At 43.6% G+C, this 20,686-nt stretch overlaps 1 protein-coding gene and 1 pseudogene across 4 annotated transcripts; both read left to right on the top strand.

The window, feature by feature from the left end:
- Positions 1–5,438: 5,438 nt before the first annotated feature.
- Positions 5,439–6,696, top strand: LOC113985689 (annotated as a pseudogene).
- A 2,136-nt stretch (positions 6,697–8,832) lies between these two features.
- CDCA4 (cell division cycle associated 4) lies at positions 8,833–18,343 on the top strand. Of its 4 annotated transcripts, XM_027716700.2 has the most exons (4): positions 8,833–8,967; positions 9,638–9,810; positions 12,443–12,523; positions 14,674–18,343. In XM_027716700.2, the coding sequence occupies exons 3-4, from the start codon at positions 12,485–12,487 to the stop codon at positions 15,427–15,429; spliced, it is 795 nt and encodes a 264-aa protein (XP_027572501.2). In that variant the 5' UTR covers positions 8,833–8,967; positions 9,638–9,810; positions 12,443–12,484; the 3' UTR covers positions 15,430–18,343. The 4 variants fall into 4 exon arrangements, with proteins under 4 accessions (XP_027572501.2, XP_027572502.2, XP_039234917.1 ...); XM_027716701.2 differs by lacking the exon at positions 9,638–9,810; XM_039378983.1 differs by lacking the exons at positions 8,833–8,967; positions 9,638–9,810 and adding an exon at positions 9,248–9,579.
- The last annotated feature ends 2,343 nt before the right edge of the window (positions 18,344–20,686 follow it).

Here is a 20,686-nt window from a genome sequence, read left to right as displayed (position 1 = left end):
ATTAACTTCTATAACCAGCATAATTTTCTTACTGACGCTTAATTTTATTCTCCTTACTATTTGTGATGGATCTAAAGAAAATCACATTTCTGGTTTGGAAAATGTAAAACAACTAATGCTGTCAACAGCTTGTTACTGAAGTCTCAACTACCAGAACTGTTACTGCATATTAACCTCAGTGTTCTTATTCTTCTGCTTTTCCCCCCCTAGATTTCATGGTCCAAATGCTTACCAACTTTAAGGCAAGCTTAAAAATAAACAACCGACCTATATAATCTTAAAAGTTTTGTTAGCTTTAACTGTGCTTTTGAATTATAACTCTCCAGTTTGCCATGACTGCAGAAATTAGTTTCCCATTGGTATTGTAATTTTCAAGGATACGGCTTCTAGGAACAGCACGGTGCCTTCCAAAAGGCTGGTTTCAAGAGCAAAACACTGTAATATCAAAAGATGCAGAACAGCAAAGGTGCAAGCTGCAAATCTGGCCTAAAAGATCTGAAAGCCACTCTCTAATGTATGTTCAAGGATATATGAAAAAGGAATTATTCATTAACTTCTTCAGCTTGCAACTGCTTCAGGCTATTTTGTTCTTACAGTATCTGCAGTTTCAAAGGAAGGTAGAGCTGGTGGGGGAGAAAAGATCTTCACATGCCCAGCACAAACACATTCATCAGAAACAGACTAACTCCCGAGGTGAAAATATGGTACTTAGCTGGCTGCAAAGAAAGGAATACCTTGTGTAGTGACAGGCTGCACATGGGTTTTGAGCCTGTGGGTGCTATTTAATAGTAGATGCTTAGTTGCTATAGCAACTGTCATAGCCTATGGTATTTATGCTTAGATATGGAACACATATTTTAAGCAGCACCAGATAACATGGCACTCAAGTATCCAAAATGTATGTTTAAAAGAAAAGCCCTATTAAGAAGTAGGCGTGTTCCTCTAGTTATTAAAAATCCTTTTAAGGCAGCACTTTTGCAACAACAAAACAGTCTCGTCCCTCACAAACACAAACCAGAACTACCATGATGATCCAGGAGAGGGCTTAGAAGCCTTAAAATAAAACCCCAAACATCGTTCAGCACTTTAAAATCCATCTTTGCTGATTGCTGGTACATAATCTGGAAATTTTTGCTGTTTGGTTCAGTGCATGGGCCTCTGTCACTGGAGGTTCCCATTGCCCTTAACTTGGTATCATCCAGGCTTTCTTCCTCCCGCCCTCTACAACACCAGCTCTTGGCCTCTGCCTGCCAGGGCACGTACACAGTATTTGTGGTGTCACAGATGGAATTTCCCAAGTGTACTTCGTAGCCCCTTTGGTTTTGTAGCTTTGTAGCCCCTTTGTAGCTTTGTAGCCCCTTTGTAGCTTTGCATCTCACCCACCATGTAGAATCCCTTCTCTGAACTGTCTGGCAACTCTAAATCTTGCTGAAAACACTTTTTTAATTTTTATTTTGTCACATCCTGCTGGTTTAGGAGCATAAAGAAATAGAGTAACAGGAGGGCACTCTTCCTTTCAGGTTCTTTCCACTGTAAGAGGAAACTGATGGTCAGTGATTTCAACACCTACCTGCACATGAGGGATCTTTAACTTCAACACAATACTTCAGCCAGGCAGGCTAAGAAAGTTTGTGGACTAGAACAAGCTTAACAGCTTCCCTGTGTCCTGTTTCCACTCTATTTCCTGCAGTCAAAACATACTAATACCACTTCTTAGCAATTTATTATGGGTTCCATAAAGTTACTCGCTGGCTTGGGTAAACACAACAGTTCTGCTTTTAGCTCACAGAGTATCTTAGTCTGTACAAGTTCTTACAAAGAACTCTTTTCTTGGCTCATGTCACCCCTAATCCCCCTGGCCTCCTAGTAGATAGATCAGATACCCACAGCCATAAAACCTAAGGCCTGAGGCTGGTGGCCTGAGGCAGACAGATTTCTGCCTAAGAAGGGATTTGCTTTGCCATTGTTGTGCTGACAGCCACACACCCCCTCCCATCACCTGCCTGCTACTGCTCTTTAGCTTCTCGCCAGCACAAACACCCAGCTGAGCCAATACTGCCATATTCAGACGTGTTAGCTGGTGCGTGGATTAGCTGGTGTGATGAGTGCTCTGACTATGCTATTCTCATTTTGTAGGCCACTAACATTTGATGCCAGCATCATTATCATCCAACATCAGGCTACAGTTAGCCCGCAAATGTTCACTCGCTTGCTATGAGCTTTGGTTTGTTTTATAGGCCTGCTGTTCTTTGTCCAACCCCTCCTGGAAGAGCAAGAGCCCTTCCAGGCTCAGAGCAGCAGAGAAGCTTACCCTCACTGAAGGCTGAACAGAACTTCCAGCCACCTCTGTCGATCCACACGTTAACACACTGTAACAAGACAAACATGCTTTCTCTTAAATTCAGTGCACTGCGGTTGCAGTGAAGTTGTATCCTGTACCTGGCTTATGGGGCCCAGCTGAGCTGCTACTACAGGCTTATTTCTTAGGAAACAGCCACATTTAATTACCCTCCTTAGCCTTTCTTCCATCTGCCTCTGGATTTTTTAGGCTAGCTCTGCTGCAGGAATGTGCTTGCCTGCAGAAGCACTCAGGACTGTTTCATAATGCTGCCTATCTGAGAGGTAATCAGAATTTGCCAGGTTGGGCTTAAATAAATGGCACATTTAGGAGTGGGCCTCCTGCCCTACACTGGAGCCAAATTAAAAAGACAAACGTATCTTAAATGCTTTAATCAAACAGTAATTATGAGAGAAACAATACAGACTCAGAGCAAATCCACATTGTCTTTAGCAGGCAGAGGCAAGCAAGCTCCGTCCCCGTTCTGAACCAGTGGGATCACAGCCAAAAAACTCTTCCAAACCACATGCAGTTGTGCCGGTAAAGCACAGAGCTTGAGCTAACACACCTTGTCTCCCAGTTAGAGTCGCCAGCCAGAGCACAGCACTGCGCTGACGACAGCTCACAGCTTCCAGCTCAGGGCTGAGTCATGTCTGGTTCCTTTTTTTTTTTTTTTTTTGTCTTTCAAAAGCGCAGTTTCAGCCCCGCTCCTGGACACTGAGTTTGTGTTACTTTCTGAGGTTTTATAAACACTATCCAACTCAAAACCGGCCTTCTCGTCACAGCCGATGTGCGAAAGTCTGGCCAGCACAGTAGGGGCTGAGCAGCCCTGAGAAAGGAGCAGCAAAGCTCCCGACGCATCAAGCACAGCACAGACTTGTCCAGAAGAGAAGGAAGGGGGCTGGGACGGAGGGAGGGAGCAGTGGCTGCTTTCCAACGAGCATGGCACGCAGGTCACACCACCCTGTACCAGCCACCGCCGGAGGAAGGGGCTGGCCAGGGCTCCCGGCAGCGCAGGCGGGCTGTGGGATGGGGAGAGCCAGAGCTGGCTGCCAGCACAGCTCCCGCAGCCGCTGATGCTCCGCTCCGAGGAGGCGGCGCGGCTGGAGCCTGTGCGCACACGCAGCGCTCACAGATTGGAGCCAGGCCCGTCCTTCATCCCTGCGGAGCACCAGCCAACAGCTGCCCAGCCAAGGGAAGGGGCCGAAGGCAGCAGCTCCACTCGACACAGTCCTCCAGCTCAATGAAGCCCCACCACATGCTGAGGATCTGCTTGGAGAGGTCAAGGCGATGCCTGTTCCTGTTAAACCAGCCCTGTACCTCCTGTTTCAGGCAAAGAAGAGCATCCCATTCATATTTTATACAGGCTGCCAGTGCTTTTAAATCCCTTTAGAACTGTCACTCGGTCTGAAGGTTTTACTGGGTGTCAGTGGTGATCCGACAGACCTACTGAGCTGGTTTGCATCATTTTCCCTGTCCCCCGTGTTATTCATTTCATCAGCAGGTAGGCTGCTCTGCAGTTGTCTCACTAGGTGCAATGCCTCTCAGTTGTCTAGAAGTTTTGGGTCGATACTCTGAATTCCCTTCCCATTTAAAAGTTGCCGGACACTTCTAACCAGTAATTCCCTCCTTTCTTTGCTTTTCTTTGTATGCAGTTATTTGCTTCATTTTTCATTTCCCCTGCCAGGTTGTTTCGTAGACATCTCTGTCCAGCACAGCCCCACGCTTTGTCTCTCAAACTTTAACTTCGGCATCAGTTTTCCTTTTGCTTGCAGATTATCTTAGCTGCAAAAGTTTCCCCAGATGAGATAGCTTTCTCAATATATAAATATCTCTTTGGGAAATTACCAGGTTTTCATCTGTTCTTTTTAACTCTGGTGTTAAAATTTCATTTACGGAAACCAGTAGGAGAGTGAAAACTTTTAGAGTGTAGCTAAAATTTGATTGTTCTCTTTATTATACTGTGGTTATAATTAAATTAAATTGTTTTTAACTCTAGTTCTATCAGAGATTGTTTGCTCTCTAGTAGATACTTCAGGCTATTTTGTTTTGCATAGGTCTGTCCAGATTTTTCCATTTTGAGTTTTCGAGGTTTTTTTCTCCCATATGTGAGATGTGAGAGTTGTTTTCTCCTGAGAATAATCAAATCTCATCATATCTTGATGAGACATCAATAGTTTCTCAGCTTTTCAAAGAAAACGGAGAGCCTTTCACAATTTTTCTTTCACTGGTTTAATCAGAAACATAGATGATGTAGTTCTTAAGCCATAAGACATCCTCTTGTTTCATGAGGTTACTGGGGGGGGAACCCACAAACAAAACAGTCAAGACCCTGTCATTATAGCTAATCAGAAGAAAAAAAAAGGGGGATAAGGAGAGGGGACTTAAGTACCTTACTGTATAGATAATGCTATCACTACAAAGAGCCAAGCAAATGAACTCTTCTGGCAGCGATCCTCCAGGGAACAGCCCTCATACTGCCTCGAGAGGGGCCTCCATGGAGGCTCAAAGGTTCTTGCAGGATTTGTTGTGGGAACACCTATTTGAATTCCTGCCGAGCTAGGGCTGCCAGGGGGCTGTGGGGGGATGGTCAGGCCCTGCTGCTGGCTGTGAGAGGTGGTGGCTTGCCAGAGTGCACTGAGAGGGAGCCCTAGGTCTGCTCCGGGAAGATGCTGAGAGCGTCTGGAGCGATGACTCCTGGAGTGACTGCGGCAGTCCTGACAAACCAGGGACTGTTTTTAGGAAGGACTGTGCCAGACGGGAATGTGCTTTTTCCAGATACTTTTCACACCAATCATCTTTTGCTTCACAAGTGATTTAGATCTTGCCAGGGTTACATCTTGGCTGACTGCATGTTGGGGATTAAATTAAGTTTACTTATAGAATTTTAGACATTAGTAGTCTAGGGTTAAGTTTAATTGTAACTTGCTTACAGCTTAGCATGAGTGGGCCCTGGTCAAAGCCTGGGAACTTTAAATGCATTGTTTGTTAGCATGGAGAGCTAAGCAGGGGAGTAAACAGAGAAAGACTATCTTCAGATAAGGTTGAAGCCCTGGAGGGCCCCAAGCTGGAAGAAAAGAACAATTAATGGCCTGCCCACATGGACACGGAGAAAGAATCCAATGAGGTGTTGGAAAACTCCACACTATTAGGCAAGTAAGGAGCACGGGAAGAATCAGGTGCAGAGATTCTGAGGGATAAAGGCCCAAGGATTTCTTTGTTCTGGGTCCCTCTCCAGAGGCACCAGCTCAACAAACTCTGCCTCTGCCAACTCAGGGTCCAAAGTCTTCCTTAACACTGTACAGCTTCCGAGGTGAAACAATTCACATATGAGTACCTGGAAAAAGTCCTTGAAATGTGTGGATGGCAGGAAATCTGGCATGATTGAGGTTCTTATTGGGGTGTTTGGTGTGGACTACTCAGCTCTTAAAGCAGTTGTGCAACTCAGAGAGCCTGTCCTGTGCAAGTCATAGGACAGCAGCTTTGCCTTGGAGCACATGCAGGAACCCTTGAAGCTGAAGGGATGTCAGGTACCAGTGCAGGAGCTGTGGACTGTGTATGAATCAGGAGAGCTTGACCAGACAGCATAAGCTATAGAGCACGTCAGGTTCTTCTACCAGTGCATCTGGAGGACTGGGATGAGGAGGATGACTTTGATTACTTTGTGTGATGTGTTGAGCCTTGACTGAGGTTGCATTGTGACATCCTCGAACACCATGTGCCTTCTGGGCTTGTAGCTGATCCTGGTGAAAACCTAGAAATACAGTTTCACCATGACCTGTTGTCAGCTGTAAATGCTTGTTATGAAGGAGACACAGTCATCATCTGTTCAGGTCACTTTGTTGGTTTAGTTGAACTCAAAGGCTAAGGCCTGCCAGAAAATATTGTGATAGAAAAACAAGGAAAAGCAGACCACTATTTCGACTGTCCAGGAGCCACTGTAAGGATCTCTAGTTTGAAGTTAATGCAACACGATGTCACCGAGGGGATTTTCAATTTCCAACATGGGAAAACCACCCTGGAGAGCTGTGTGTTACAATGTGAAACCACAGGCATAACAGTGTAAACATCAGCCTAGCTACTGATGAAAAACTCAGATCTGTGTGGTGTCAAGGGTGCTGGTATGGAAATATATCCAGGTAGTGCATGCACTCTGTTAAACAACAGCATGCACTGCTGCAAGGAGGGAATACTTACAAAGAGCTTCTTAGATGAACATTATGATATTCCCAAGGAAACCATGGCCAATAATGTGATCCATAATAACGAAGGATATGGTGTGGTCCTGTTACTATAAAGTGACAAATATGTGTTAAGAGTATATATATTGCATGTGGAAACTTCACTTCCTTGCTGCAAGTCTGGGTATCATGGTAGAAAACACCTAAATGTTTGTCACTTAGAGACTTTTAAAGAAATACCTGAGTCGAGTGAAAGCCTAATGCTAAGACTGGTTGTAGTTGAGAATCTTAATCGATTCATCAGATCCAAAGCCATGTTTCATGTTTTGATGTTATGCCTTTATTTCCCAAGTGAAATCCTTATTAAAGGACAGGGGCTAAGAAAAAATAAAATATAAAAAAAAACCAAAACAAATCACACCACCAACATTAAAAATCAACAGCACCAAACCTACCAGGGTTCAAAAAGCATGTGGACAACACTCTCAGACACATGGTGTGATTCTTCGGGTTGTCCTGCGCAGGGCCAGGAGCTGTCACTTCAAAAATCCTTGTGGATCCCTTCCAACTCAGGACATTCAATGACGAGCTGGGCAGAGCACGAGAATCTCTTTGCGGTATTGTTCCTGCACAGTTTTGATCATGTTTTTGCACCAGGATGCCATAAGCGCGGTGCCAGGAACCGTAAATAAACAAGGGGAAATACTGCGCTTTGAAACCTGTCTCGTCCCAAAGGCAGATCTTGCTTTGCCATGGAAATGCTATTTCCTCCTGCTTTATCATACCAAGCTACAGCTCTGCCGTTTCACAGCCTTTTCTACGAGACCTCAGCTCCAAAGCCTCGCTGATGTCCCCGCTCCCGCTGTCTATCCCACCCTTTCTCCATTTCCCTCTCCTCCCCGACGCGCCCCGGGGGCGGGAGGCGGCAGCCGCAGGCTGGGCCAGCCCCCCCTCCTTCCCTCTGGCAGCTCTGGAGCAGCCGGCACGTAGCTGCTCTGCCGGGAGAGCGACTGGGAGACGCTGGGGCGGCCTAAGTGGTTGCAGATGTGCAGCTGCACTGGGCTGGGGTCAGAGCGGCGCGCAGGGCTCGGGGAGGGGGGGTTTGCTCAGCGGGGCAGCGGCAGCTCTGGGGACAGAATCACAGAAGCGATTAGGTTGGAAAAGACCTCACAGATCCTCGAGACCAACCTATGACCAAACACCACCGTGTCAAACAGACCTGGCGCTAAGTGCCGTGTCCAGTATTTCCTTAAACACTTTCAGGGACATGACTCTCCCTGGGCAGCCTGTTCCGGTGTCTAATCACTCTTGCTGCGAAGAGATTATTCCCAATGTCCAACCGAAACCTCCACTAGCACAGTTTAAGGCTATGTCCTCTCATGCTGTCACTGCTTACATGGGAGAAAAGACCGACCCCTACCCAGGTACAATCTCCTGTCAGGGAGTTGTAGAGTGATAAGATCACCCCAGAGCCTCCTTTTCCGCAGGCTAAACACCCCCCAGCTCCCCCTCCTAAGACTTGTGCTCCAGACCCTTCAACAGCTCCATTGCCCTTCTCTGGGCCTGCTCCAGTACCTCAATGTCCTTCCTGAGAGGACTGAGAGGACCAGAAGTGGACAGGGGAATGAACATTGCCCTTGTCCTGCTGGCCACACTATTTTTGATACAAGCCAGGATGCCACTGGCCTTCTTGGCCACCTGGGCTGGTGTTCGGACAGCGGCTCCCCGCGGTGTGCGAGGCGTCACCCCCTCCCCAAGGACGCGGGTTCCCGGCTTGACTGAGAGACCCGAGGCCGAGCGACCGGGCCCGAACAGGAAACGCCACAGGCCTTGCTGATGGAGTCCTGAGGCCCCCCTGACATCCCGGCGGGGAGCAGCGCCGGGGGCTCCCCAGCCCTAAAGGAAGCGGCGCCTGACGGCGGGGAGCGCCGGGGCCGCCAACGCCCCACTCCCGCGGCTCCCCGCGGGCTGCAGCACGGCCAGGTCTGAACCTGTTCCCGCCGGAGCCCGTGGCCGAGAGCCCAGACACGCCGCGGGGCCCTGGCCACCGTTTGAAATCGGGGCGGCCCCGCCTCGCCCCCGCCCCCGCCTCCCTCAGCCTCTCAGGGCTGAGGGGCAGGGCCCGGCCGCCATGGCAACCCCGCCGCCTCCGGGGGCGGAGCCCGGGGCGGGACAGACGGGCTCTGTGGCCAATCGCAGCGCTGAGCGGAGGCTGCGTGGCTTGGCGGCAGCCAATAACAGCGGTCGCCGCGCACCTGGTGGGCGTGGCCGCCGGGGAAGGCCCGCCCCCGAGGCTGCTGGTCCCTTTGTGGGGTTTGACAATAAGATGGCGGGCGTGGGGAGGCGGGGCTGGGTGGCTCCGCCCGTCCCTCGGGCGCGGAGTGGGCGGTGAGGCGGGAGCGGAGTGAGGGCTCCTGCGCGAGCGGCGGCGACAGCAGCGGCGAGGCGGTGAGTACGGCGGGCTGGGCTGGGTCGGGCCCTTGGGGGGTTGGTACTGGCGCTGGCGGAGCCCGCGGAGGGGTCAGAGCCGATTCAAAATGGCGGCGGGAGCGCGCGGCGATGAGTAACCGCCGGGCGCGCTGAGGGGCCGGGGCAGGCGGGACAAGAGCCCCGTTCCCCCGTTCCCCCGTTCCCCTCTCCTCCTCCGCTGGGTCCCGTCCCCAGCCGCGCTTCCGCGTCGCCCCCGCCTCCACCCCCGGGCTCCCCGCTGCCCTCCCACCGCCGGGCAGCTCCCCCTCGGCTCCCCGCCCCGGTCCCGCCTCTCCCCCCGGCTCTGCCGAGCTCCCCCCGCTCGGCGCACCCCGGCCCCGTCTGCGTTTCCGCGAGCTCCCGCCCCAGCTGCCCACCCTGCCCTTCCTCGGGAGTTGGAACCCCTTCGCGAATCCCTCGTGCCCCGAAGAGGTGCCTGCCAGCCAGCCCCCTACGCCCCGGAGGGTGGACCAGACCCCAGAGCTTTATAGGGTCCTTTGTCCCGATCCGAATAGGGATGTTTCTAGCCCTGCTAGCCCTCTGCTGTGTCTGCATCCCACCTTATAACTCGACACCACCATATGCGCCCACGTGCGTGTCTAAAGAGGAGTAGTAGCTCTCTTTCTGTCTCTTTTTCACCATTACACAGAGCTTTGGTTTCTTCCCACGGTTCTTAGAAAAGCCAGTGTTGGAGTGGAGAGAATTAGAGTGGTAGAGGGGAGATACAGCCCCTTCTTGTCTTCCCTTGCTAACCATCATCACTGTACTTAAAGCTGTACAGAAGGCAGACTGTGCTTCACTGAACCTCCAGCACTGGCCTGGGTAGGTCTTGTCTGCTTTCTCCTAAAAATGAGCACTGCTAAAATTCCCTGTCTTCTCTGTTACCCCAACTAACGGGAAGCAGCTTTTCCCCTTCAGTACTTAACTGTATCTTTGGCAGCATATCACTATATGAGTCTGAATTGAGTGTGAATCTGGAATGCCTTAAGTTGATGCTCCAGTAAGAGTCGGATCAGATTTCAAGCACCTTATTTGTAAAGCAGACTGGGAATTTGTCAGTCCTAAAACCAAAACTTGTAATGAATTACATAATACTGTGCTCCCTGTGCTACTATTAAAAACAAAGCAAACACCCAAATTCCTTTTTCCTGGTGTGTTATTCTGCAGCTGGCTGTTGTCTCCTTGACAGCTTTTTTTTTTTTTTTTTTTTTTTTTTTTTTTTTTTTAATAACTGTTTCAAACAGAGGTTTAGTTTAACACACCAAGTTTGAGCTCATGACACTGGGATAGCAGTGGAAGATGGGAGATGATGTAACTAGTCCAGACATTGCCTCTTGGGCAGAGGCAGATGCTTGAAATTATTGGGGGATTTTGAACACCTTGACTCTGAAGCAGGAGCAGTCTTTACACAATGGATAATGCCTTTTTGAGTACCTTAATACATAAATCAATAGGAAAACGTACTGAGATTTTAATTAATTAAGTTTTAAATTCAGCATTCTCTTGAGATGAGTGCTTATTGGAGACAGCGCAGAGAAGTCTGCAGGAGGTCATTTATGTGCAAGGTTTTAATTGCATCTGATAATGGCTATGAAGTTAATGTGCTTTTACAGAGAACTTGGGTTCTGGTGCACATATGTATGCCAGTTAACAGAACCTAAAGAAATTATTGCTGTGATGGACATATTCTCATAAGTTTATACTAACAGAGGTCCACGTGGTTTGGCAGTTGCTCTAGGGAAGAACCTGGAATCACATGCCCATTATTATATTGCATGGGAAAACTTTCCTTCTTTAGTATGTAAATAGGTTACAGACTGGACTGGTCTGCCAGCATCCCCTGTCATTTAGTTTGTCAACGTGGTAATGGCTCTTTTACCAAGAGCTCCTTCAACCATCCCCTCCTGTATTGGTCCGCTATTCTGGGGGGCAAACGGCCAAAGCCTGTTCCCCGAAAATTGTCAGATAAACCAAATAGCACCAGAAAATATTTCAGTTTGTTTTTCTCGTGACTGCACTGTTTTTACCTGTAGTTATTGTGGGGTGGTTTTTTGTTGGGGTGGTTTTTTTTTAAACGAAGTTTATGCCCATGTCAACTACCCTACAGGAAAGCAGAAATTTTGGGATTCAAATGGTTACCATATAACAGGCTCTCAAAGAGATAATTTTTCATTTATAGAGTGTTTTGAAAGTATAGCTGGGGAGCAAAAACTTCTGACATTTTATAGTGTCATAAAGTGTTTGCCAGAAATAAAAAATAGTTTATTGTTTTGATACTGTGGTGTGTGACTGAAGTTGTAGTTCAGATGCCTTGAGACACTATTTTGAATGTTGCTGTGGGCTCAGTCCATAAAAGAGAATGAAACTATGAGTTGGTTGAAATACAGTTTCCATGATATAACAGCATTTAATCTGAATATTTGGGGTCAAGTCAAAGGATTTTGGCTTGAGAATGTTTAAAGGTGGGGTTTTTTTCCATTGTGGTATTTTAATGACAATGCAGCTTCTTGAGGAAAAACATGTTTTCTACACCCCCACCCGCAAGTCCTTTGTCGGCCACCTTCTTCCCTCCCAATATTGAGAGCAAACCCCCTTGAAAAATTGTTTGTTACTACCCATAGTAGAAAACAAGAGGGGATATCCATGTGCGTCCTCTTTACTTGTTTCTTTTCTAGGTATGCATTTCAGTTGCAGACACAGAACTGTCTTGTATTGTACAGACATGTCTAGAAAAGTATCTGAATTGTTTTCATAGTTTATCATAAAAGTTTTTGTAGCCTGTTGAAACAGCATTCTTTTCGGATTCAGTAATTAAGGGAATTGTTGCATACGATTGGAAGTTGTGTTTGATATATAAAATCTTATTTTGCCTTAAATGTGTTTTAAAAACTCAGCCTTTATAGTTAAAACAACTTCATTGCTGTCATTACTTTCATTATTGTCATCTTGCAAAGTAAATCTTAGTCATAAAGTTTCTGTGCTGGTAAAGGAAAATTCTCTCTGGTTTAGCTGCGTTTCAGTTTTGGGTTTGTGCCTGCCTGCTCTTTTTCTCTAGATGCTACAGAGATATGCACGGCTTTGTACAGCAAGGTGAAAAATGTATCATTTTGTAACAAAAGTAACTTGCTTTCAGTAGCTTTTGTGCTCACTTCAATGTTTCAGATGAGCACTGAAGATTTTGTTTGCTCTTTAAATGGCAAAAGGTGTAGGGATAAGGGAGAGGCTGGTCCAAAGGTCAGGGTAATAGCCTAGGACTTGGAATTAAACTGGCAGTTTCCTTCTGCTGCAGATTTTGGGTGTATTGTTGGCCAAATTTTTGTTCTATCTGTGAATTGGGTTTAATAGTACTATTTAAGTTTGTAGGAATGACATGAGGATAGAGATATCGAAGCAAAACTGTTTTGTTCTTCATCTCCTGTCCTTGCCTGACATCCTGCTTCCCCATACTTGGTAGGTGGTGCTCTTACTTTTGCTGTATGGACTCTTGCTCAGTAGCATGGGAGAAGAGGAAGGAGTACATCAAACACAGTTACTGGTATGTCATTTTTTGTTTCTTAAATTAAACCATAACACAGTATTTTGTGCAGTCGCAAGAACAGGGTGACAAAGAGCTGGCTTTATGGTGTAAGACACTAATTGGAAGCAAGTGTTATAAAAAACCCCCAGTGAATGCTGTGAAAGGTTTACCTTTAAGAATCCATAAACATTTTTCCTCTGCTCCTACGTGCCCAAGTGTGTGAGTGATGTATTGAGGTTTTCAAGTTTTCTACTGTGTTCTGTTTTCTGTTGGTGTGCCTTCGAAGGCATTTAAATGCCAAACATTAGGTGTATGTAAACCAGGTTAACATTCAATTGAAGTTTTAATTACTCTTGACAAGAATATAAGTTGAAATAAAAGAAACTGCAAACTCTGCACAGTGTTTAATGTTTGATGACATGGTTTGTTAATAGTCCCAAAAGATCTTTCTAGAGGTTGTTTCACATGGAGGGGAGGGTGAGTGGCTGTACATAAATAGGATATCCTCTGATAGGAAGTTTGCAGGAATGTCTAAAAATCTGGAAAAGGCACTGTCAGGCAGAAACACGGGTTATATTTAATGAGAATTATGCAAATATGTTAGGTTACAGGATAAAATTTTTCAAGAAACTTCTAAGGTGTTTAATATATTGTTATTCCATGGATAACTTTTTAAGAAATAATGAAAAATAACCATAAGACCAAGTTCATGTATTCTATATTGTAGTCTCTGCACATTAAGATTTCTAAAGAGTTTTGTACCTTCAGTGGAAAGGAGTCTTTTAAGAGTCAGCAAATCCCAAAAAAGGTTATTTCATGGATATGTACAGCAATGTAAGAAGTGTTGTATGGAGTCAAACCAAGTGTTTATCTCGCTACTGTGCTATCCCCAGGTTTTCACAGTAGATAAGCATGTAATGTATTTTGAAAAGAACAGTGTTGTTGCCCTTTGGTGGATTTTTAGTGACTCTGAAAGAGCTGAGAGAGAGCTCTCAGAAAATACATGGAATATACTGTAGCAACCAGAAAAGCAAGGCAGAGTTTAGGGCTTACCAAGGGAAATGGGAAATTATATAGAAAGACACTGCAATAGTATTTTGGTTTTATCAGCTTTTAGTTGAAAAACTGTGTTTTGTTTGGGTTACTGCATTAAAAAAAAATCCCCAGATATTGGACAAACAGGAATTTTAAGGACAGAAGACTTAGAAGGGAAGTAACGAAGAAGCATAAATGGAAAGATCAGATACCAGCTTTCATTTGCAGCCTGATTTTTTTATAAGACTAGAAGAAATTATACCTACTGCATTAAAAAAAAAAAGCTACTTTGTATTCCAAGGATCAAGTGCAATATTTGCATGAGGCACTGTTGTCAAAAATAGTGCAATTCAGAAGAAGAATTTTGCTGTCTTAAGTCAACTGGGAAAGGAGTATAGTAGCCCATATGGAGGATGACTGTTACTATCTTTATTGGACTTGCACAGTTCTTATTGGAATTATGCAGTTCACCTCCTCACCTGAGTAAGGGAACTGGAAGGACTGCTTTGGGCACCTCAGCTGAATGTCTCAAGTTACATGGAACAAATCTAGATACTACTCTCTGTGTAGCCAAAATAAGCTAATCTTTTCACAAATGCTGCCCGTAGTATTTTTTTCATGTTGCTTTGTTAGGCATGTTAATGTTCTGGAGGGGTCAAATCTTTTAAAGATGGTGTGCCAGGTTGTATTTTTATTTCCAAAATTAGAGGTTAAGCATGCCAGTAGAAACTCGGGAGGAGCGAGGAGGCACTGCCTCTCCAGTAGGTGAAATACAGCCATTGAGATGTTTGCTTCTGTGCGAAGCAGCGGCTCCTGACTTCCATCAAGTGTGGAGCTTCATGGGAGCCAGGAGCTGGGAGCCCCTGCCTCTCTCCAATGCCATGCCTTGTGGACCTGCTCACCCCTGGTTCCTGAATGCCGTCTTTGGGACCCAGTCCATATGTTCCTGACCCATGTTGTACCACACTGGCTTTCTATAACCTGGTATGACAATTCTGATGTTTCTATCTTTAAAGAATTTGCTTTTTAAATTTAAGATTAAAATTTGCTTTTCTGTTTTTTAGTCTTTTTTTGTTTCTCCCCTCCCTCCTGAGCTGTTGATGTTGTACAAGATTTGTTTGTTTTTTTAACAGGACACAATGTTTGTTCGAGGACTAAAGAGAAAATGTTTTGATGGTGAAGAAGATGTTGAAGGGACTCTGGCTGGTATTAAGGCTATTCCTTCCTATAATCTTCAGAGGCAGTCGCTTTTAGATATGTCCTTGGTTAAACTTCAGCTGTGTCACATGCTGGTTGAACCCAACCTCTGTCGTTCGGTACTTATAGCCAACACGGTACGTCAGATCCAAGAGGAAATGACTCAGGATGGGACTTGGCAGATGATAAGTACACAGAGTACAGGGCAGACATCCCTGGATCGTCTTGTTTCAACAGATATCCTCTGTCGTTCATCTAGGGAACAAGCTGAGGGAAAGCATGTTCCAGGCTATGGTACTTTGAGTAAAGACTTTGAGGGTGACGAGGGACAAGATAGTTCAGAAACTATGTCAACAGCCTCTTCAGTGCAAGCTCCGAGAAACCTGCAAGGCAACGTGTGGGAAATGGAGAATCCACAAGAAAATAAAGGAAACTTTCAGAAATCTTTAGATCAAATATTTGAGACACTGGAGAATAAAAGTCCTAATTCGGTTGAAGATCTGTTTTCAGAAGTTGACAATTCTTACTATGATCTTGATACTATGTTAACAGGCATGATGAGCAACACAAAAATGGGACATTGTGATGGGCTTGAAACATTTTCTTCTCCAACAAATACAGCTTCTAACTCTAATTGTAAATCTGATCTTAATGAGCTTGATCATATTGTGGAAATCCTTGTTGAATCCTGAGACTCCTTGTGTAGGAGGTAAAGATCTGTAAATGCGAAGAAAAGACTTGAGAGTTTAATGTTAATGGGAAGAAAAGACTCCATAGTTTGTTCTATCAAATCTGCACGAGTATTTTACAAATATCTATATATTATATAGATATATATATTAAGAAGCACTTCATATTGCAAAATAGTGTTAACTCTTAAAGTTAACCTGCAACTTGTAGTGTAATAATCTGATTTATCATCCACTGAACTGTAAGTACATACGGTAAATGTTTCTAAGTTCGGGGTCCAAGGCTCTTGAAATTGGGTTCCTTTTACCAATTTGTTTTAGCCTTTGATGGAGGATAAGCTCAGTGAGAGGAACTCTGTCATCTTCTTATACTTCTCCCCATAAAAGTGATAATAAACCGAGAGAGAAGTTGGATAACTGGTTTCCTATTTTCCTCCGGTTTCCACTTTGTGGTGTGTTACACCACAAAACTCCTACCATATCTGCTGCTTCTGTTCTAAGTCTCTACATGGCTCTTAAAGAGCAGTATGCAATAGTTCCTGTTACCCTTGCTAGCTTCTTCTGGGTTTTGCTACAATTTTTACTTCACAAATAGTTTTAAAGTGTTTACTGGTGTTTAGATCTTTCCAGGTATTTTCCTAAAATATATTTTTAATACAGATGTTATGTCAGCTGCTAACTTAGTAACTTTTGATCATATCTGCAGTTGATGTATTTTTTGCAAGATTTTCAAAAAGGGATGTTTTTTTACCATGAGCTACCTAATGTAGTTCAGTAAAGTGTATGTAAATGTAAATATACAATTTTATACTTTACATTAAAATGTAAGAGCTGTTTTCATTATTCTGTTTTATAGAGTAGTACTTTACTAAATTGAGAATTGTACATTTATGCTTTTCATACCCCGCATACTTGAGTATCATTATAGGAAGAGCTTTGATCCAGCTAGATACAATTACATTTAATTCATTTCAGACCATACTTTTTGTTAACTACAAACCTAAATTACGTAGGTTTTTATTTATGTGTATTTATATGTAAATGTCATCAAGTGAATTGTTTATCACTGAAGTCTACCATCAAGTATTTGTTTATATGGGATAACTATCTTGCACTAATTACTACAAAAAGTGTTATTAGCGGCCTTTACATCTCACTGGTATGTCATGATGTCTTGTCATAATTAATATGCTCCACTCTTACCAAGGGTTTCCTCTTGGCTTTTTTTTTATAATAACAAAAGGTAAAACCACATGGGATGGTGGTCTTTTCTTCACATTCAGTTTAGAATGTATATAATTAGACTTCTTCCTATGAGGCTTTTTTAGGGGAAAGGAATAATTCAAGTACAGCCTATGGTTTTGTTACAAAATAACAAATGTTTGCCATCACAAGCTGCTGCTGGGGAAAAAGCCCCAAGCTAGCAGGGAGCAGAGAAGAGGAAAAGATGGACTGGTTTCTGGAATGTGTTAGCGCTGGCTCTGCCAGGGGAGACATCTGCCAGTGACTCGGTTGTTTTCTGTAGATCTGAACCAAGCAAGTTGCTGAACATGAAGAGAACACCGTGCTGTGTCTGACAAGCTCTGCCTTCCCACGAGTGACCTTCCCTACTATGCACTGTCCTTGGCAGATCCTCAAACCCCTGAAAAGGGAACTGGTGGGGTGGGAAGTACCAAGGGGGTGTTAAGGACCTTTGAGTATCACATCAAGAAAAGGAGACCACTGAGCTTATGTTTTAAACAAGTGCTTTAGAATCATGTGCTTTGAGGAAAAATTAGAGCATTTAGCTAAATTTTTCAAACTCAATAGTTGCATGAATATTGGTTCCATTGCATGAAACCACACACTTGGTGTGAGTCTTCAGTGAATCTGAAAGTGTTTCTTGTATTAAGTTTGGCATAACATAATCTGTAGTGACTGTAGTAGTTAAGCTTTGCTTCCTCAATTAAAGCTTGATTAATAACTTCACATTAAAGGATGAAATACCACATAGGCACTTGCAAGTTCAGTCCATATGATATAGCTGGACCAAAGAAAAACCAATGCTACATGTCTTAATCAATTGAGATGGGTGTTGCAGTAGTTCATCTTGCTTCAGGAGTCTACAAATGTTGATCAAACTGTCATACCTCCCAATGAAATAACAGTCTGCTTTATTTGGTAGTGTTTGCTGTAGAGATTGCTCCAAAATTATAAACCTGCAGGTAATTTTTGCTTGATGCTTTTCTGCGTGTGAACCACTGAATTGGACAGCAGATGCCTTAGGGTAAAGCAGAAAGCCAGGCAGTTTTATAAAGGGAACATCATCGTTAAATTGAATAACTAAATATCTTCTGTTTCTCTGGGAAAGTTCCCCAAAACTGCTCTAAACTGTCTTTAAATAGTCTGAACTGTCTGCATGTTGCAGGTAGGAATTAGTATCATTTATTCATAACTGTTACATATGTCAGATGCACGTGTGTGTATTTCTAACTCTATACCTTTATACTGTACAGTGGATCTAGCTGGGTGCATTCCTTTACTGGGGAAGCTGTGCCTAATTAAAACAATTTGTACAGACTGTGTGGTTTAACGGGAAAGGTATTGGGTAAATATGCTTTTATGGAGTTAAGCATTTAAACAGAAATATATATCCTGTTTTATTACATTCTTAAAACTTACGCCAAATATGTGCTTTTACAAGCCTGACGTCTTGGCTTGGCAGGTATAAGAATTGGTGTTGCTGAAACTTGCACAGTCACTGTACTGATGTGTGCCTACAACTGGTCTGACTTTGCAGAGACCAGTCAGTGTAAAATCAGCTTGTGTCCCCACTGCTCTAATAACGTGTCTCAGTCTAATTCAGCTGCTTGTGTTTTGCCTCTCCTGGTAGAAAATGAGGAAAAAAGGAATTAAAAAAAAGAGCTTTATTTTCTAACTGCCATTGTAATTTGTTTGCTAGTCTAAAGAGGTACTGGTTAAATATGCATCACTTGAAGGTTAATACAATGTTTCCCCTCTATTTGTTCCTGTGAGGTACTGAGAGACATCAGAAATGATACAGTGCCTGTAAGATGGTAAATTCTAAATTAGTGAGCTGTTAATACAAATGGTAAGAGGTTATACTTGCTGCTGGGGATTTCCTTAATTTCTACATATAAATGGGAAATAATTTAGCCTCTGTTAAATTAGGAAAGGCTTCTGACAGATTTTGCTGCCATTTTTGTGCTTCTAGGGAAAAGCGTCATGGAGTTTGCATGGCAGTCAGTGCCACGTGTGAAACAAGGCTGTTGGTTTGCGTGATGTAACTGGGCTGCACACTTGCACAAAACAAACTTTCAAGCACATAGCTAATATCAAATCTGCTTCTTCCTCAGGTAACCTTGAGTTACCTTCTCTGTCTCCTTCTGCCTCTGTGCCTGTGCTTTTATTTCTCTTTCTCCCTTGCCAGAAAATACCAGGTTCTGTAGCTCTGGCGTTCAGCAAGTGCAAGAAGTGTGAGGATCCAGGCTGCAGTAACGAGGGCTTGTCTGCCTATTGCTTCCCTGTTTGCTTAGTGTTTGTTGTTTTCTTTTAATCTGTGAGCCTGTCTAGCAAAAGATGTCACTGTCTCTATGAAGAGAGCCATATTTGCCTCAAGGACAAATCTGGTCAATGAAGAGGGAATTTCTTTGGATGAAAAGCACCTTTCCTGACCAGACTGCATCGGTAAAGCAGCAGTGAGGGGTTCCAGCCTTGAACAAAGTAGGGATTCACATGTGAGCTGAGCCTTCAGACTAACCAGGGATTACCTGTTTTGAAAGCTGTCCTTAGACTTTTTTTGAAGTCTCAGGTATGTCTGGGCTGCTTTAGTAGGCATCTTAAAAGACATTATTGTAAATTGACTGAGAGTGTAGCTTCATATTGTAATTACCAGACCATTATGGATTTTTTGTGCCTCAGAATATTGATTTGAGTGTATGGCTGCTTTGCAGTCCTGCAAACTATTCCATATTCCCATACAACTAAAGAGCTGTCAAAAGGTAGAATGAAAAAAATCAATTTATTTATTTGCTGACATCTAGGATAAGACAAATAAAAATGCTTTCAATAGTGACTTCTGTTCAAAGTGTCAGTATGCTTCTGTCTCAGGTCTAGGATGTGTAGTCCCATATGCAAAAAAACATGACATGATGACAAATTTTGTTTGCTCATCAACTCTTAAATGAGTGTGATTTCACACTCTGTGACTAATACTAAAAGTACAAAGCCACCAAGTTTCAAAGAAATGAAATAAACATCTTGGGAACATACGTATTTTTGTCAATCTGACTTGTTCAGGGTTTTGCAAGGATTGTCTGAACTCCTTTTGGTGTCTCTTGCAAAGCTGACAGTTAAGATAAATTTTCCTATTTTTTTCAAGGAAGTTCTGTGAAGAGATGAAATCCCATTGAATAATTTAAGTTGTCAGCAAAGAGACTTTAGATGTTTGTAGTGCCTCTTTTTAAAAAAAAACGAGTGAAAAATACTAAAATTTCATTATCTGACATGATTTTCATAAGTTTGTATGGCAGCTCTTGTTTAAAAAAACAATTACTCCTTTGCTTAACCAAGATTCCCCCAAAATGAGTGGTTTATGACCTGAAGAATTATTGTGGTATGTTCATGCATGACTGACATGTCAACAGGAAAACCTAAAGCTGGAGGCAGCTTTGCATTGCAGGGAAAACATTTGAGTAATTTCAACTGTCATCTTCTTAGGAAGGAGTAATTGAAGATACAGGTGAATACGTGATTTCTTTCAAAAACAGAATTAAAAAAAAATTGTATCCACATGTCTGCTGCATTTGAAAATCCCCTAGGAGCATGTGAAAAGTGCAGGTATGTACTGCAATAGTAAAATGCTGCAACAAAGGATCAGTGTATAATATTTTTCATGTGCCAATTACAGACAAGTTTTGAAGAGGAGATCAAGAAAATGTAATGCAACTTCAAATTGGGATTCTGCAAGCTTCCAAAACAGGACTTCTGAAGGGAAGAACAGGTATGGTTCTAAAAAAAAAGTCAAACCTTCAAACAAAACCCAGAAGAGTTTAATACTTAGAGGGAAAAAAACCAGTACTTGTAACAAACTCACTTTTCTGTATTTGAGATCATTACTGAGGGAAAGGGTAGATATGGAAAGAACTGGGTGTTGGGATTGTTTTGTGTCCAGTGAGCTGTCAAAATTGTTGAATGTTTTTTGTTTTAATTGAAGCTCAGTAATGTAGTAATGTGGTTTGCTTTTGTGTCTCTGTTTGAA

Source organism: Pipra filicauda, unplaced genomic scaffold (genome assembly GCF_003945595.2).
Source record: "Pipra filicauda isolate LSUMZ 115617 unplaced genomic scaffold, ASM394559v2 scaffold151_size3305965_pilon, whole genome shotgun sequence".
Taxonomy (NCBI): domain Eukaryota; kingdom Metazoa; phylum Chordata; class Aves; order Passeriformes; family Pipridae; genus Pipra; species Pipra filicauda.
The sequence above is the reverse complement of the archived record's forward strand: the minus strand, read 5'-3'. Positions and strand labels throughout refer to the sequence as shown.

What these genes read in the sequence shown, in the direction of transcription:
- CDCA4 (XM_027716697.2), top strand. Translation starts at nt 14,456, where the DNA reads ATGCCGTCTTTGGGACCCAGTCCATATGTTCCTGACCCATGTTGTACC. An exon ending in CACTGGCTTTCTATAACCTG is followed by an intron (nt 14,525 to 14,673) that starts GTATGACAATTC and finishes TTTTTTTAACAG; the next exon opens with GACACAATGTTTGTTCGAGG.